The 16,261-nt window shown below is 35.2% G+C and overlaps 3 protein-coding genes across 3 annotated transcripts; 2 read left to right on the forward strand and 1 right to left on the reverse strand.

Moving 5' to 3' along the window:
- LOC107032200 (probable beta-1,3-galactosyltransferase 14) lies at positions 1–5,530 on the reverse strand. The gene is made up of 7 exons (XM_015233785.2): positions 4,894–5,530; positions 3,238–3,390; positions 3,082–3,164; positions 2,863–2,962; positions 1,912–2,025; positions 1,004–1,146; positions 1–343 (listed from the first exon to the last, which is right to left on the reverse strand). The coding sequence occupies exons 1-7, from the start codon at positions 5,256–5,258 to the stop codon at positions 255–257; spliced, it is 1,047 nt and encodes a 348-aa protein (XP_015089271.1). The 5' UTR covers positions 5,259–5,530; the 3' UTR covers positions 1–254.
- Positions 5,531–6,838: 1,308 nt separating this feature from the next.
- LOC107032162 lies at positions 6,839–10,135 on the forward strand. Its single transcript, XM_015233742.2, has 2 exons — positions 6,839–7,153; positions 9,033–10,135. Exons 1-2 carry the CDS (start codon positions 7,061–7,063, stop codon positions 9,882–9,884), a joined length of 945 nt encoding a protein of 314 aa, XP_015089228.1. The 5' UTR covers positions 6,839–7,060; the 3' UTR covers positions 9,885–10,135.
- A 411-nt stretch (positions 10,136–10,546) lies between these two features.
- On the forward strand, positions 10,547–14,160 carry LOC107002542 (multiple organellar RNA editing factor 8, chloroplastic/mitochondrial). The gene is made up of 4 exons (XM_015200600.2): positions 10,547–10,960; positions 12,162–12,259; positions 12,383–12,448; positions 13,254–14,160. The coding sequence occupies exons 1-4, from the start codon at positions 10,578–10,580 to the stop codon at positions 13,910–13,912; spliced, it is 1,206 nt and encodes a 401-aa protein (XP_015056086.1). The 5' UTR covers positions 10,547–10,577; the 3' UTR covers positions 13,913–14,160.
- The last annotated feature ends 2,101 nt before the right edge of the window (positions 14,161–16,261 follow it).

The following is a 16,261-nucleotide window of genomic DNA, read 5'->3' on the forward strand; positions in this document are numbered from 1 at the left end:
TTGCAAATTGAAAAATCTCCTTTACTATCAAAGTTCCGATCGCCTTGTGCAACAATGGTACAACAACAACTATGTCTCAATCCCAAGCAAGTTGAATTCGGCTATATGAATCATCTATCAGTATCAGTGTCACTCTATTTAAGTTTTGTGCAACATCAATGGAAAAAAAATATTATATTTCTTGTATCTATATATCTCATGAATGACTGGCTTACAAAATGCACATGTGACTTCCAGTTGATCGATCAAGACCATCAATCATCTTCTGATGGTAGAGTTGGACTCTTTGAGCAGACATCGTTTGCATGGAGTTCCAACATTTTCTTCTCGGGATTACACAGACCTAGAGGATAAAATGAATAAAACGCGGGTATTAGATAGTTGAAAAGAATCAAGGAGAAATACTGTCAGTGTCTGAAATATTATCAAACAGTTTTCAATGACATCTAGCTGGTTCAATGGAGCGTTAATCGCACTTGATACCATTAACCATACTCAACGAATTTGGAGCATCTCAGATGATTCATAGAATTTTGGGATGAGACGACATGCAAGCAGAAGACAGAGATCAATGACGAAAGAAGAAACAACTGTGAAAATGCATTAACAAACAACTAGGCAGTGTATTTGTTAGGCTTGGAACATAATCACGTCACAAGATTGTTACCCTTACCATCACTAATATATTTCATAAGCTAATAATAAAAAAGGGCAGTCAGGTGCATTAAGCTCCCGCTATGGACGGGGTCTGAGGAAGGCCGGACCACAAGGGTCAATAGTTCACAGTCTTACCCTGCATTTCTGCAAGAGGCTGTTTCCACAGCTCGATGACTCCTCTTCAACTTCACCATATGTGCAATGAACCACGTGTAGGAAATACACACAAAATCAAACAATTTTTCATCCGCAAGCAAAAACACTATTTTCTATTTCGTCAACACAAATTTACACACCACGAGAGCACCTATGAGTGTTGCTCTTAATGAAAAACTGAGGGACAGACCTGAACACTTTGGAATATCCCACACAGCAATAGATGATTCTGTACACTCTGGTTGACATAGTTGCTTATTATTCTCATGATCGACATTCATTGCAAGCATCCAGGCTCCAATGGTAACATCCTCATTGCTAAACATTCGGAAACTGAGAATTCACAGAAAAAGGAGAGAACTAATGAGCTATCACTCCTTCGACTTCAAAAGAAACAGACACAAAAGGCTCAATAAAATACAGAAAATGAATCCCAGAAACACTGTGACGTGAAGCAAAATTTAAAAACTGTAATGTGAAAGGATTTAGCCAGCTTTTTACCGTAAAGATCTTGTGTTTAGTCTAGACTTTTAATCTTCCAAATGCCAATAGACGTTATCAACTTGAAGAATTATAAGAGCAATTTCTAGTTGCTGAAATCTACTGAAAAATGTCTATCTATGATAATTCTAGTTTTACATAAAAATCAGCTCATCATGTCAAAGATGTTGCCAACACATCCTCCTTTTTCCTTATATATTAACAATGATTGACTTCCAATTAGTAACCTTAGCTTAGATGAAACAAGCTACTCCATTGGTCACATCATTTAAAATTTTGTATACTCAGACTGTTGCCTTATGATCAGAACGCATTCTAACTACAGCATTTTGAAGTTTCATGTTACCTGCACGGCAAGCTAATTTCAAGACCTACTTACTCAACAAGGACAGAAAATAATAACTATTACTCAAGTTGGAGAAAAACAGAAGCAGAATTACATGAATAGTTAGCAGATGTTCTTGAATTAAGTCTTACATCATTCACAACAAACACTTCCACCTAACTGTTATAGACGATACACACTTTGTAGGGTGGCAAATAAATCACTTCAGAACAGATGAGAGACATAAATATTTAATAAAAGCACACACTTGCCTGTTGTTCCTCAGGGCAACCAAACTTGCAACAACATCAGCAGAAAGAGCATAAATAGGACCATAAGCATGCAAAAAATACTCCTTCCCCAGAATAGATGAAAGTGGTTCATACCTGTAGCAGTTGAACAGATTCAATGAGACAATGCTGAAGATAAGAACAAGAATAATCCTGAAATTGGAAGCACAATTTTTCTTTACATTTAGTCATTGGTATGTATTTATCTACATCTTCTTTTCCTCAACATTATCACAAGCTTCATGGCATATATAAACAAGCATAAGCTGCTAATGATCATTCTTTTGGTTGGTTGCTAATGACCATTGTGTTCTCAAAATAAATAAATAAGAGGACAAGATACATAATTATAAAAATACAATGTATTGCCGTGTTATTATTATGCATTACTTAATTTCCACCATAAAATTTGTGCCTTGCTTTCGTTTTCTTTTTCTGTTTTGGTTCTCCTCCAATTTAGCACATATTGATCTTCTCATTTTTGATGACCGAGAAATCTCTCTCAGCCAAATCTGTTGGACCAACCGCAACATTTGAAACTTGTAATGGGTCCACCTCCCTACTCTTCTCCGCTTAACTAACAGGCTTAGTTAGCATGGCGTAGGGGTTGAACCTGTGACCTACATCACAAGTACCTCAACCTTTGCCACTTGACTAAGCCTGGGGACATTTAGCACATTTTGATATTTCACTCTTTATCACTAGAAATATAGAGAGTAAGTTGCAATCTTAATGACATCCAGTATGAATCAGGTCTATAAAAATATCATATTTGAACCCCCCCTCCCCCCCCCCCCTTTCTTAGTAGTCCTGCCAAGTAAAATTTAGGATAATCAACTTGGAATTCTTTTCATACATTAGCAAATAAACTTGAAAAAATTATGTTGCCAATTATATAAGTATATAGGAAACTCCTATCAGAATCAGACTGACCATTTGAGCTTGGGGTCAGTGAAAACTGGACCCTTTTTCATGCATCCAAGGTATGTTTGTGAGTGAGAACGCTCTTTGGCCAAGAGTAATGAAAGGCGATCTGTTTACGGAATATCAAAGCAACATGAGATCATAAAAAGTTACAGTAGCATAGAAATCATAACAGAGTACCTCAATTAAAGAACAATAATAATAACAAAGCATCAGAATTCAGGCTACCTGGCCGTAAATATATGTCATCATCAGCTTTAACATAGAACTCGGAATCATAAAGTGCATAGGCAGCCTTGAAAAAGGCTAATCTGTAAAAGCATCTTGGTGTAAGTGTAAATCACAAACAGAAGAAACTAATGAATAATAAATGTCAGAACTAACGTTTTGTATGGGAGCTTACTGTACTCTTCTTCAATGTCCAATAGTACAAAATCATCATATTCTGCTACCTCTTTCTTAAGTGCTGACATCTTGGATTTATCACTTGTTCTGCCAATAACAAATCTAAAAGCCAAGCCAGTGGCTTCTTCTAACCTGCAAAATTCATTCAGCTGGTTCAGCAAAATTCACAAATTTAGGGTAGTACAACTACACATAAAAGTAATTTGCAGGCCAATACACATGGTTATCGCAAAAACAAGTGAACCTTTTAAAAATAAAAACTACAGCGGAAGAGATACAAGTTTGAAGTTGTTCGTTAGAAAAACAACAACTTCTGCTTAAGAAGTGCCTGAATGATTATCTTCCAGCCAGTAAGTTCTTCCGTTCTCCTTTGTCCTTAAACTTAACGACTTTGCAGAAAGCATTTAGTCACATTCCATTCACATTCCATTTTCGCGTGCATTATATAAGCTAATAATCTACAACATATTGGTCGTTTTCCAGTAAGTTCTTGCTGGTCAAGTTTCAGGACAGTCAGATCAAGCAAGCATGTGACAAATGATTCAGGGAACATGAAATAATTAATTTTTTTAATCAAATTTATGGAAACCACACCCATATTGGGTGTCTTCCATGATACCATATTAGTGGTGAGAACATGATATTATTCAAAATATATCTTCATTATGGTTAGGAAGGCAACAAACAATACATTAAGTAGTCCCACCACATCGTCCAAAAACAGTTTAAGACGTACTTTTCATTTTATAACAACAATAATAGCCCTTACGCTGTAATTATTACTACTGCAACTTCGTCCCTAAAGCTACATTAACTCAAAGAACCTGACTTTTTGTTCTCAAAAAGGAATCGAAGCTAGTTTTCACTTTCAAAACTGAAGTTGAACTCTATCAATCAGTCAATCAACTACACCTCAATTCAAGCTAGTTGGGGTTGGCATATATGAATCGATTCTGCTCAACTAAGATCCAAGTGCAATTTAAGATCTGAAACTAAAATCTTCCCATTGTCCAACCCCGTAGAATTAGTCTACGTGAGCACAAATTGGTCCAGATACCACAGTTATCAATAAATATGAACTGAAACTTAAATCTTACACACTATTAACCCACATTCTGTAAATATTCCTACTTCAACTTTGTCCCCTAAAGCTGCGTAAACTCAAAGAACCCCCCTTTTTGTATTATAAAAGCAAATGAAGCTACTTTTCACTTTCAAAACTAAAGCTGGAGTAGAGAGAGTTAAAATCTATAAATCAGTCAAAAATCAACTACACCTCAATCCAAATTAGTTGAGCCTAGCATATGAGAATCAATTATCCTCTATTAGGATCCAAGAGCAATTTAAGATCTCCCCTCTCTATCCCGCCAAAGTAGAGATAAGGTCTAGTACATTCCTACCCTCCCTTGACCCTACTCGTGAGATTACACGGGATATATTGTTGTTGTCCAGCAATCTATGATCTGAAACTAAAATCATTCCATCTGTTCAACCCTACAGAATTAGTCTAGGTGCGTGCAAGCTAGTCTAGATACCACGGCTATCGAGGAAAAATGATCTGAAACTTAAATCTTACACAATATCCTCAACAGAGATAAAAGAGTATTTACATATAGATAGAAAAAAAAGATATACTTTTGAAGCCCATTGTGATCAGATGGAAACCAAGTCCGGCGCAACGATCTCCGGCGAGCAACCGATCCAAACCCAGTCTGAATTCCAACAAAACCCATTACTTTATGCCTCTTATACCCTCCACCAGTAACCCCAAACCCATTTTCTTCCCTACTCATCACATTCCTATCCCAAGCAACTGAAACAGATCTGGGTTCAGCATATTTACAGCTGTTACCAAAACCCCTCCTTGAAATCGCAATAAACCCGAACAGAAACCCAGCAAAACCAATTAGACAACATAGAATCAAGATTTTCGATCTACGGGAATGGTAAAAGTACGAATAGGATGATCTAGCAGTGAAAATTTTTGGGTTTGAAGGCATTTCTACGCAAATGGGGTTGTTGAAAATCTGAAAAAAAGATTCAAGAATCGAATTACACAAACTGATTGCCCCAGATTTCTACTGAATTGAACTGAATACTCATCAAAATGTATATTGAGCTGACAGTTTGTTGGAATGGTTGTTACTTGTAACCTCTAGTGTTAGTTGGAGGTTACAAAAGCATAAGCAAATTTCTTTTAGTTATTAGGTTTTCGTTAACTCGTTCTTGCCACCCTAGATCCGTCTCTAAATTCTCGAAGAATATAATGAAAAAATTTTATTGTAAAGAGTTAATGATATAGTCGTATTTATTGATGAGACACGAGGTGGAGTTAAGGTGAGATTTAAAGTATGAAGATAAATTTTGGAGTCAAAAAATTTTAAGATAGGATTCAAAGAATGCAAGTTCGATTAGGTGTGGACATTTCGGTTTGGGTTTTTAAATTTCGAATTTGATAATTCGATAATTTGTATTTAAAAATAGAGATCAATTATCTTCTTTTTTTTTAATTTTGATTTGGTAATTTGATAAACGGTAAATTAAACTTCAATCGGGTATTTTTTCAATTATTACTATATTTTTTTTTATATGGAAGCAGCATATAACAGAAGAACAATAAATAAGGAGACATCAAGAAAAACAAATTCGTACAAGTAAAAGACATATGTAGTTGGATTATTTGGGCTTATTCTTTAACTTTTTCTTTGGACTAGTACTAATGTGTAATAGATGTGTTGATATATGACCTTCATTAAGTTAATAATTTGATATTCGCAAAATACCGAACATTAAATGGTACTGATATTTTATACGTAACTCAAAATACCATATCAAAATTTTATCCACAAATACTATGTCAAATACGAGTTACCGAATATCAAATGATAAGAAAAAATGAATTTAATTCAACAATTCAATTTTTAATATTTTATACCTAGCCTTAAATTCAATAATATGTCTCATATGGTATATGTAGATGTGAGACTCGACACATATGTCACCCTTAAAAACGAAAGTTTTAGGTACCCTCAGTAATCGAAGGTAATAGGAGACTGATAAAGATTGTCGTAAGGTGGATGAAATGGAGACTTACATCATCTGCCATGTGAAATAAGGACAAAAGGTAAATTTTATGGAATGATTATTATATGACTTATGTCTTATCGGGTGGTGTGTTGATCAAACAAAAATTTTCATATTATAAGTTAAGAGTGACATAGATGATCAAGATGTTGAGTTGAATGTATGGATATATCAGAATAAAAAAATTAATAATTGCGATGGCTCGTGCAAATGAAAAGAAGAGATTTAGATATCCTAATATAAGGTGTGAGAGGTTGATCGTTGTAGTGTTGAGAAGGGGTAGAAGTTGGTTTAAGAAATATTTGAATCAATTTTGTCTTAGCCAAAATTTCCGATCATATATGGGCTTAGTTCCTCATTTCTTCAACATATGTAAATTTTAGACTTGTTTTGAAATTGATATTACGACATATGATTCTTTCATTACAAATCTATTAAAAAAATTTACTTCGTACACAATTTTCAATCAACATGCTCAAATGCCAACCATGGTCGGTAGATACGCAAAAATTTAAAAAATTATTTATAACAATTACATATTCGATATAACCCCGAGAGACTATTTCCGACTAGATTAGATGAACAAAGAATTTTCAAGCCCGAAGTTTGATGTCAGGCCCAAACATGCATTCTCTCCGAGCCCATTTAGGCCCGTTTCCGTTCTTCGATCCCCTTTTGGGTCTCCACGACCAATAATTCACTTTCACTTTTGCTTCTAATGGCGTCTCCAAACCCTCACAGTTCGCCGCCCGTCGCCGTTGACCAACGCCGCCTTCAATTTACTCCGGTTGATTTACCTCTCACTCCGCCGGTAAGTACTCCTCTTCGTCACTGTTGCTCGGAGCTTTTTGTGTTTTAGAATGACAACTTCAAGTGATGAAAACTGAGTTCTAAATCTAATATTTATACATTTTTAATGAATTTCTTTGCACAAATACACTAATGGATCTTCATTTTGAAGACGAGAAGTTCTGTATCTCTGCTTGAGTTGATGTTGATTAATAAAGTTGTTTTTATGCTTAGTGTATCTCTTGAGTTTGTTTGATTGAATCAATCTTTGTCCTTGCTGATAGTTAGTACACTGATGATTCATGGAAACTTAGCTTAAAGTAGAATTCAGCTAGTTTTGGAGCTTCTAGTGATGAATTTGGGATTCTTCGATGAGCTTATTCGGGGTTCCATTGAAAAAGGAGGTTGTAGATTTAAATATTAAGTTCGAATAGTCACTTTTGTCGAAGCACGGGAGTGAAAAAAGTTAAATTTTTTTGGTCTAACCATCTGGTATCTGAAGCACACTTGCCCGACTGATCTCTATTCGCGCTGGAAAGACTAAATGGGTGAAGTGCACTCTACTAAGAAGTTCTTGATTCCCAGACTCTGAAATGATAATGACGGAAACATTAGATGCCAAATGTTTTTTCTTAGAAGCTACTTTGATACAGTATGTTTCTTTAGGATTTCCATCTTGCTGAGCCGTGGGACTAATGTATACTGAAGAATTTAAAATCTTAGCATTATTCAGACATGCATCAATCAGTCTATTAATTGGATTGCGCTGCTGATGACTAAGATTAAAAGGGCAGCCCGGTGTACTAAAGCTCCCACAATCTCTGAGAAATACAAAAGAATGCAATGTGTTGTAGCTAGTGATTTGCCAAGCTTGATCCTTGCTTAGACAAAACTTTTAAGTGTAACTCTTTGAAGTACCTGATTATAGTCTATTTAGTGCTTGACAAGGTGTGGTAAAATAATTTGGGATTCTTCGATGATCTTATTTGGTTCGATTGAAAAAGGAGGTTGTAGATTTAAAAAATTAAATTCGAATAGTCACTTTTGTCGTAGCATGGGAGTGAAAAAAGTTGAATTTTTTTGGTTTAACCATCGGGTATCTGAAGCACACTTGCGCAACTAATCTCTATTCAAGCTGGAAAGAAGACTAAATGGTCTAAGAGCACTCTACTAAGAAGATTCCCAGACTCTTAAATGGAATGATGGAAATATTAGATGCCGAATGGTTTTTCTTAGAAGCTACTATATTACACATTTGATATGCTATGTTTCTTTAGGATTTCCATCTTGCTGAGCTGGTATACCGAAGCATTTCTGAATCTTAGCATTATTTAGATGTCATCAATCAGTCTATTAATCGGATTACATTGCTGACGAAGACTTAAAAGGCACCCCCTGGTGTACTAAAGCTCCCATGATCTCTGAGAAATACAAAAGAATGCAATGTATTGCAGCTAGTGATTTGCCAAGCTCGATCCTTGCTTAGCAAAACTTTAAGCCTAACTCTTTGAAGTACCCGATTATAGTCTATTAGTGCTTAAAGAGGTGCGATACAATGATTCTCAAAAAGGCAATGGTTGGTCATATGGTTATGCTATCATGTAGCCACTTAAAATGTGTCTGCTACTTCAGTTTCTTGTTTATGGTGTTGAATTATAAGATCTTCCTTGAGGCTCTTTTCCATAGTATTTTGCCAAAGATCACCTGTTGTTGCTAATATTTTGTTATACGAATTTCATACATGTTGTCGACATTCAGATTCAGACATATAAGCTCAAAGTTTGGACATACACTTTTGAAATTAAGTAACTTGTGTGATTTCATGTAAATGTTTAACGTGCATCAGCTGCGTTGGATTTCCTTCGTTGATTCATATTTGTGAAGTGTTTGCTTTTATTTAGATGGCAGATGCTATTCCTGAGGGTATTGTAGATCTAACCAGTCTGACTGAAGCAAGCACAGGCGAGAAGCGAAAAAGAGAAGGAAGATTAAGATCTAGAGTTTGGCAACACTTTACAAAGCTAATAAAGGAGGATGGAACTTGTGACAAATGCAAGTGTAATCATTGCCACAAAATTTTCACTTCTTCAACCCGAAGTGGAACAACTCATTTGCTTCGTCATATAAGTGAAGGAATATGCCCAGCATTTAAGAAAGTCAAAAAGGAGAACTCACCATCAATTTTCAGCTATATAGGTGGTAGCATAGACCGAAAAGTTGGTATTAGCCCTTGGAAGTTTGATCAAGAACTAGGTCAAGCATCTTTTGAACAGTCAATTGACGCTCATGATGACTTGTTGCCAATAGGGTTAGATGATATTGAACGTCAAACATGCACTGCATCAGAAAGTGATTATGTCAGCCAAGCATCAATGCCTGTATTTTCAAAACTTCCTCAACAACCTGCTGTGAAGTCCCATCCTATTTCAGAACCATGGATGACTGAGTTGAAGGCTTGTGTAGGTAAACTCGTTGAACTCACAAACGGAGGAGTTTCAAAGCCTACTAGCACGGATAACAAGACTTGTGTAGCTGTTACTACTCCCGATCTCTCTATATCTTCTGTTGTTAAGTGCTTGAATGAGATGGAGGATATACCACAATCAAGTGCAATGTATTTAGATGCTTTGGATCTCGTAAGGGATCCAGAAGAACGAGAGTGTTTCATCTGTTTAAACCCAGAGCCGCGTAGGAGATGGCTGCAAAGGATGTTGCACCGTCGCTTCCCCTTGCGCTATAGCACTGATGTTTGACCAACTGTAAGTAATCAACACAATCTGCTGGTGGAGGATCACAACACTTACTCAAGAACAAGGGAGATGTCGTTTAACAACCGCGCAAGGTCTTCTCATGAATACTTGTTTTTTATGTCAAAGGTTACTTGACCAAGCTCTGATTATCCATGACCTTATGTTGTAGTACTCTACTTATTGAAAGTTCAAACAGGAAATGAAAAGTTGTACTACAATAATTATAAATAAACATATATTTGTTCGACACACTATTGTTATCAAATGGCTAAAAGAGCACAATCAATGTTTCTTTTTGGATTTTGGTTTTCGTTCGTCGTTTGGAGCCTGCATTGAAACTCCCTGCTAAGTTTAGATTACGTACTACATGATCCATTTAAGGGTAGTGTTTCTGATAAAATTTTCTCCATATCTAGCTCGAATCCAAAACATTTAGTCAAGGGAAAGAACAATCTTACTGTTGGAATATACCATATAGTTACAAAAATTAAGGAACTATACGAGCAATCTAACGAATATAAAATTAAAGTGTGTCATATAAATTGGACGAAGAAAAATAGTTTTGATGACATTTTGGAAAATGAAATTATAGCAAATAGGAATGATACACGTGTCTTTTGATAAACCCCATTTGGCTCACTCTTATATAAAACCCTTTCACCTCCTTCACTTTCTTCTTTAGGGTTTTTGGCAGAAATGGCGACTCGTTATCTTACTCGTTCTCTACTCACTACTCTCTCTCGCTCATACACTACTCTTTCTCTCTCTACACCTCTTCCATCTTCTTTCTCTCTCCTCCGTTTTCGTCCTCTCATCGCCGTCGCAGCGAATCTTCGAACCTTTACTCCGGCAACGTTAACGGCGGCGACGTCGTTGAGAGGTTTCGCGACTCGTCAAACGTCGTCGTCGTTGAATGACCCGAACCCGAACTGGTCTAATCGTCCACCGAAGGAGACGATTTTGCTTGATGGATGTGATTTTGAGCACTGGCTTGTTGTGATGGAGAAGCCTGAAGGTGATCCTACAAGAGATGAGATTATTGATAGTTACATCAAAACTCTTGCTACGATTGTCGGAAGGTTCGAATTGAAATTTTTTGTATTTTGTTTTGTTGTTTGCATCAATTAGTTGTACATATTGCTCTGTAGTTACTGCTTTCATTTCTAAAAAGCTTTATCTAAGCTGAGGGTTAAGGCTAAGGTCCGGGTACCGTACACTCTAAGCTTCTCATGCTCCACCTGTGGGATTAGACTTGTTACTGTTGTTGTTGTCTATAGTACTATGCATTCAAATTGCCGACACAAATTTGTTAGAGATTTAAGGCATATTAGCTTGTGAGGACTGCTAGTGTGTTGTGATGTTTAGTTGATCAGAAATGGAGAGAAGGACATATGAATTTGTGTCTGTAGAAAAAGTAGAGAACTTGGGAATCCTTAACTGTTCGTTTTAAAAAATATTTTTTATTACATCATGGGTAGGGGAAGGGGAAACAAGAGAGGGCATTACAAGGTGGGAAATTGAATCCTCATTACCAAGTTGAAAGATCAGGTAGCCATCCAAATGTGATCCACTTAGTTGGTTTTAGAAGACAAATTATTGAGTGTATGTATAGAACATGTTAAACGGAGCAGAATGGATATTGAGGAGTCATAGAGCTACCCCTAACTATAGCTTGTGATTGAGGCTTAGTTGTTTGTGTGTCACTCTAAATAGTTTAATCAACATGCCTGTAATGATCTGCAGTTCTGTTTTTTCTCTGAAATCATTGGATCATCAATCAAGCCACTTCTCAATCTCTAGCTAGTTTGTATCTGCAGTATGAATCCTTTTGATAGTTAATAATCCTGAACAATACATTTTTCTAAACCATGAGATATATTGGCAGCTCCCAATCATTTGATTGGGCTGCATATTCCCCTATGCGAGCAGCTAACTTATGTAATGATTAATTGGTCAGAAATTGAAATATTAAGAAAGTAAAAGGGTCGAGTTTGTATGTCTGGAGATAATGTTGAGAATCTCTTAATTAGTTTTAGATTTAGTGTTTTTATGAAATAGGGTTCAAATTGATCGGACTGGATATTGAGAATTCATGTAGCTAATCCCAACTAGTTGTTGTTTTCTTTAAAAATAGTTTTAAGCAATCTTCCTGTATAATAAAAGTGGGTCATTTGCTGATGGGAGACTCACAGACTGTATGAGTTCGTGGGCTTTTGAAATACTTTTGAAGAAGTTTAGTTAATTACCGTGGAGGATTTATATGATTAATACACCTTGCAGTGAGGAGGAAGCAAGAATGAAGATCTACTCTGTCTCGACAAGACATTACTTTGCATTTGGAGCTCTTGTATCCGAAGAACTTTCTTACAAGCTCAAAGGTTGATGCATTTTTAGCATCCTTCTTTTGCATTAATATTTTTTGGTTGTATCTTGATCTTATCCAAGTATTTTTTAATGGTAACGAGGTGAAACTAAGCATTCTTTCCTTCATCCATGTGCAGAATTGCCAAAGGTTAGATGGGTGCTTCCTGATTCCTACCTGGATGTTAAAAATAAAGATTATGGAGGTAGGTAGTGACTAGTATTTTTTGTCACACAATTCTTGTGAATTTATATGATCTTTAAAAAAAAACATCAAGTGAGTAGTATGTGATCAATAACAAAACTCTAGGTACTTGCTCCTGGCTAATCGACTTTGAAGTGATTTCTTTCTTCAATTATGTTTCTCTGCGTGAATTCACTTCCGATCTGCTGGATTTGCTTTCCTGCCCCTTTCCTTTACATATGTAACTTTTGGGTAATCCTATTTTGTGCAACATAGTTTAAGTGGCGTGGAGATATTAAAATGTCTGTTTGATTAGTATATGCCATCCTCTTAATGAGGAGTTAAAGTACTAGCTAATGGAATTCCAAAATAGTAGCAAAAATTTGATCAGGAATACTGTAGTTCTCTGCAGTTAAAAGAAATTGAATCCTTGTCAATGTTACTAGTGTCAAAAAAAAAAAAAGGAAAAGAAATTAAATCCTTGAAGTTTGTCAAAGTTAACATGAAGTACTGTTATTAGTTGAAGTATGTCAAGGAATGTCCCAAGATAGAAAATGTCGAATAAATTGAGACAAGGAGATTATTGGAGAAATACAGTAGAAAATATGAAATGGTCGATTCTGAACAGTTAATTCATTTATGATTTAATACATATGATAAATTTATTTTGTGAGCAATGATGGTACAAGAAAAATTTATGAGAAATTCAACCTTGGCATTTGCATGAAGAACGAACTTTCATACATGTCTATCTTGCCCTGTTCTGATATAATTATGTCCTCTTCTGGTACACCAGTATTGTATGACTTATGTGGTGCATGTTGCAGGAGAACCTTTTATTAATGGGCAGGCTGTACCATATGACCCGAAATACCACGAGGAGTGGGTGAGGAACAATGCCCGAGCTAATGAGAGAAACAGACGTAATGACCGACCTCGTAACTTTGATAGATCCAGAAATTTTGAGAGAAGAAGAGAGATGCAGAACCCTGGATCCAATATGGGTGGTGGACCTCCCAATATGAGAAATGCTCCACCCCCTAACATGGGTGGAATGCAGCAGCAGCAGCAACCTAACATGGGTGGAATGCAGCAGCAGCAACCTAACATGGGTGGAATGCAGCAGCAGCAACCTAACATGGGAGGTATGCACCACCAGCAGCAGCCCAACATGGGTGGGATGCACCAGCCTGGCATGGGAGGGCCACCGCCTAACTATGGTGGGGGGCCTCCCAGAAACTATGGTGGAGCACCTCCCAATAACTATGGTGGAGCACCAAACAATCAATATAATGGTGGACCAAACAATGGGGGCGGCATGCCTTACCAAACAGGTCCAGGACCAAACCAGAACTATGCATCTGGTGGAAACCATTATCAGAACCCAAATATGCCCCCTCCAAGTCAGAACTATGCTCCTAATACGCCTGGTGGAAACCTTCATCAGAATCAAAACATGCCTGGAAGAGATCCAAATTATCAATAGGCCGCGCTGTAGATACGTATGAAATTTGTATTTCTAAAATTTTACTGCACCGAAGTCATAATCGCGGTTGAATAGGATGTTTGTTGCTCTTAGTAGTTGAATGTGCAATAAGATATGCATGCCTGATAGTATTTTCATTGCAATGCTACTATTTCAACATCCTTTCAGTTTATCGATGAATGTTATAATTTCATATGGTGAATTGTTAAGGCATCATTGCAGGTACTGTTTGTGTCTTTGCACGATTATGACAAGGTGACAATGTTGTAATGTATAATATGATCTTATATTTCGAATTCATAAATTTCAAAGTCATTTGAAGTCTATGAGATCAAAATTATGGGTAAAAAATCGTTATTACTCTTCATAAAATTTCCGTTTTTTTTTTAATTAAAGTATTTATTATATGTTTTCATTATCAATTATCTTTTACTTCATTTTTTTAAAATTTATGTAACAAATAAACATTTGTCTTTTGAGAAAAAAAATATATGAGAAAATACTAGTTAAGTATATAAACAAAGTGTTCAATAATGAAGTCAATAACGATTCAGGATTCAGTGTTCTACTTAATCGGTGGATAATGCAAACAGTGATTTTTGAGACAGTCTCTACTTTTTAGGATATAAATATGGTTTGTGTACTCATTATCCTTCCTAGACTCAAAGGCGTATTCAGGATTTTGAGATGATGGATGCATTGTTATTAAAAAATTGATCTATAATATAAATTTGATTAGTTCGACATTTAGAAAGAAAAATAGAACAAGATAAATATAAAATTTAAATTTCTGACCTCGCAGAGAGATGTGCACCCAGACATAATCGTATTATGTGATACTTCGTGGCTTCACATATCTATATTTCAATATTTTGTTAAAAAATATAACACTATTTTATATGATCTCGGGGAGGGGGATCGGACCATGGGTTCACGTGAATCCAATGAACCTAGCTTTCTTTCGAAGTGCTAAACTTATGGCATCCAAAAATGGTAATAATATTTCGTTTAGTTCTCATTAACAAACTTGATTTCCATATCGCATGCATGATTAATTATTATAATCCTGGGATATATCACATGATTAATTTTCGTGAATCGACTATTCATGAGGGTAAAAGTGTAAAAATCATTTAATCAATGGTTAGCTAAGGTACATTTTCACATAAAATGTTGATATAAACGTATATACAAGTAAGTATTCATCGACAACTTTAAATGTAACAACGATATATATCACAGATTCCGACAATATCATAAAGCGCAGTGTTGATAATAAAGGCCGATTAAGCTTCATAACAAACTACTAATACTCTAAACTAGAAGAGGAATTAAATCTACAAATATTTAATCTTAACTAAAGTTATTAGAGTTAATAAAAAGAACTAAGAGAATCTAAACATAATAAGTATATAGTTTTTGACAACCCAAAGTAGAAAAATATACATTGGAGTCGTTTAATTGATCGTTAGAATTATAATTGTATGTATTAATAATACAAAGATTATTATACATGGATTAGTTTAATATATTTTTTTATCATAATATTTATGTAAGTTTCCATTAGTTTATTTATGTAAAAAAGAAAGAAAAGGCTGGCCCAATTTAGCTGCCCAAGTTAACAAAAAAAAGAAGAAAATAATAGAAAATGATTTAGTTATGTTGGATTATAAAATGATAACCAAAACATTGTAATTATTATTTTTGTTTTTTATACCTATTTTACTTAAAACCAATCTAATAAGGAAAATAAGTTAACAGAAAGAGTATTATTATATACATGCTCATTTAAAATTAATTTTGTAAAATTCTAATCAAACACAATATTTAAAATGCTGAGCTCAATACGTAGATATTAATTTTAATACATAAATAACTCATTTCCTAATCAATAAATAAATAATCTATTAATATATAGTAATTAGCCTTTAAGAAACATTAGTAATAATCAACATTTTAATATATTTTTATACAAGTGAAAATTGTAGAGTAATAATTGAAAATAATTAAATCCATTAATTTCCAATAAAAATCTTTTTGTACGGATTTCAAAATATTTTAAACTATAATTTATATAATACTCCGTTAATACCAGGAAAGTATTTACAAACTGAAAAAATAAAAAAAATAAAAAAAAATGGCACAGAAATCTAGACACCTGGTCGGAAAGAACGAAGTGCCACGTCATCATTTGGTCAGTGAAAGTAAATAAATAATCAAATTATTATTATTACAAAATCATTCAGACAACTTATATTCCGGCGCCGATAATCTTCTCCGATAGGCCGGCTACCATCTCCGGCCGAACGCCGATCACCTCGGATAACTTCGATTTCGATTACGATCTCC

This window comes from Solanum pennellii, chromosome 10, assembly GCF_001406875.1.
Source record: "Solanum pennellii chromosome 10, SPENNV200".
Lineage (NCBI taxonomy): Eukaryota > Viridiplantae > Streptophyta > Magnoliopsida > Solanales > Solanaceae > Solanum > Solanum pennellii.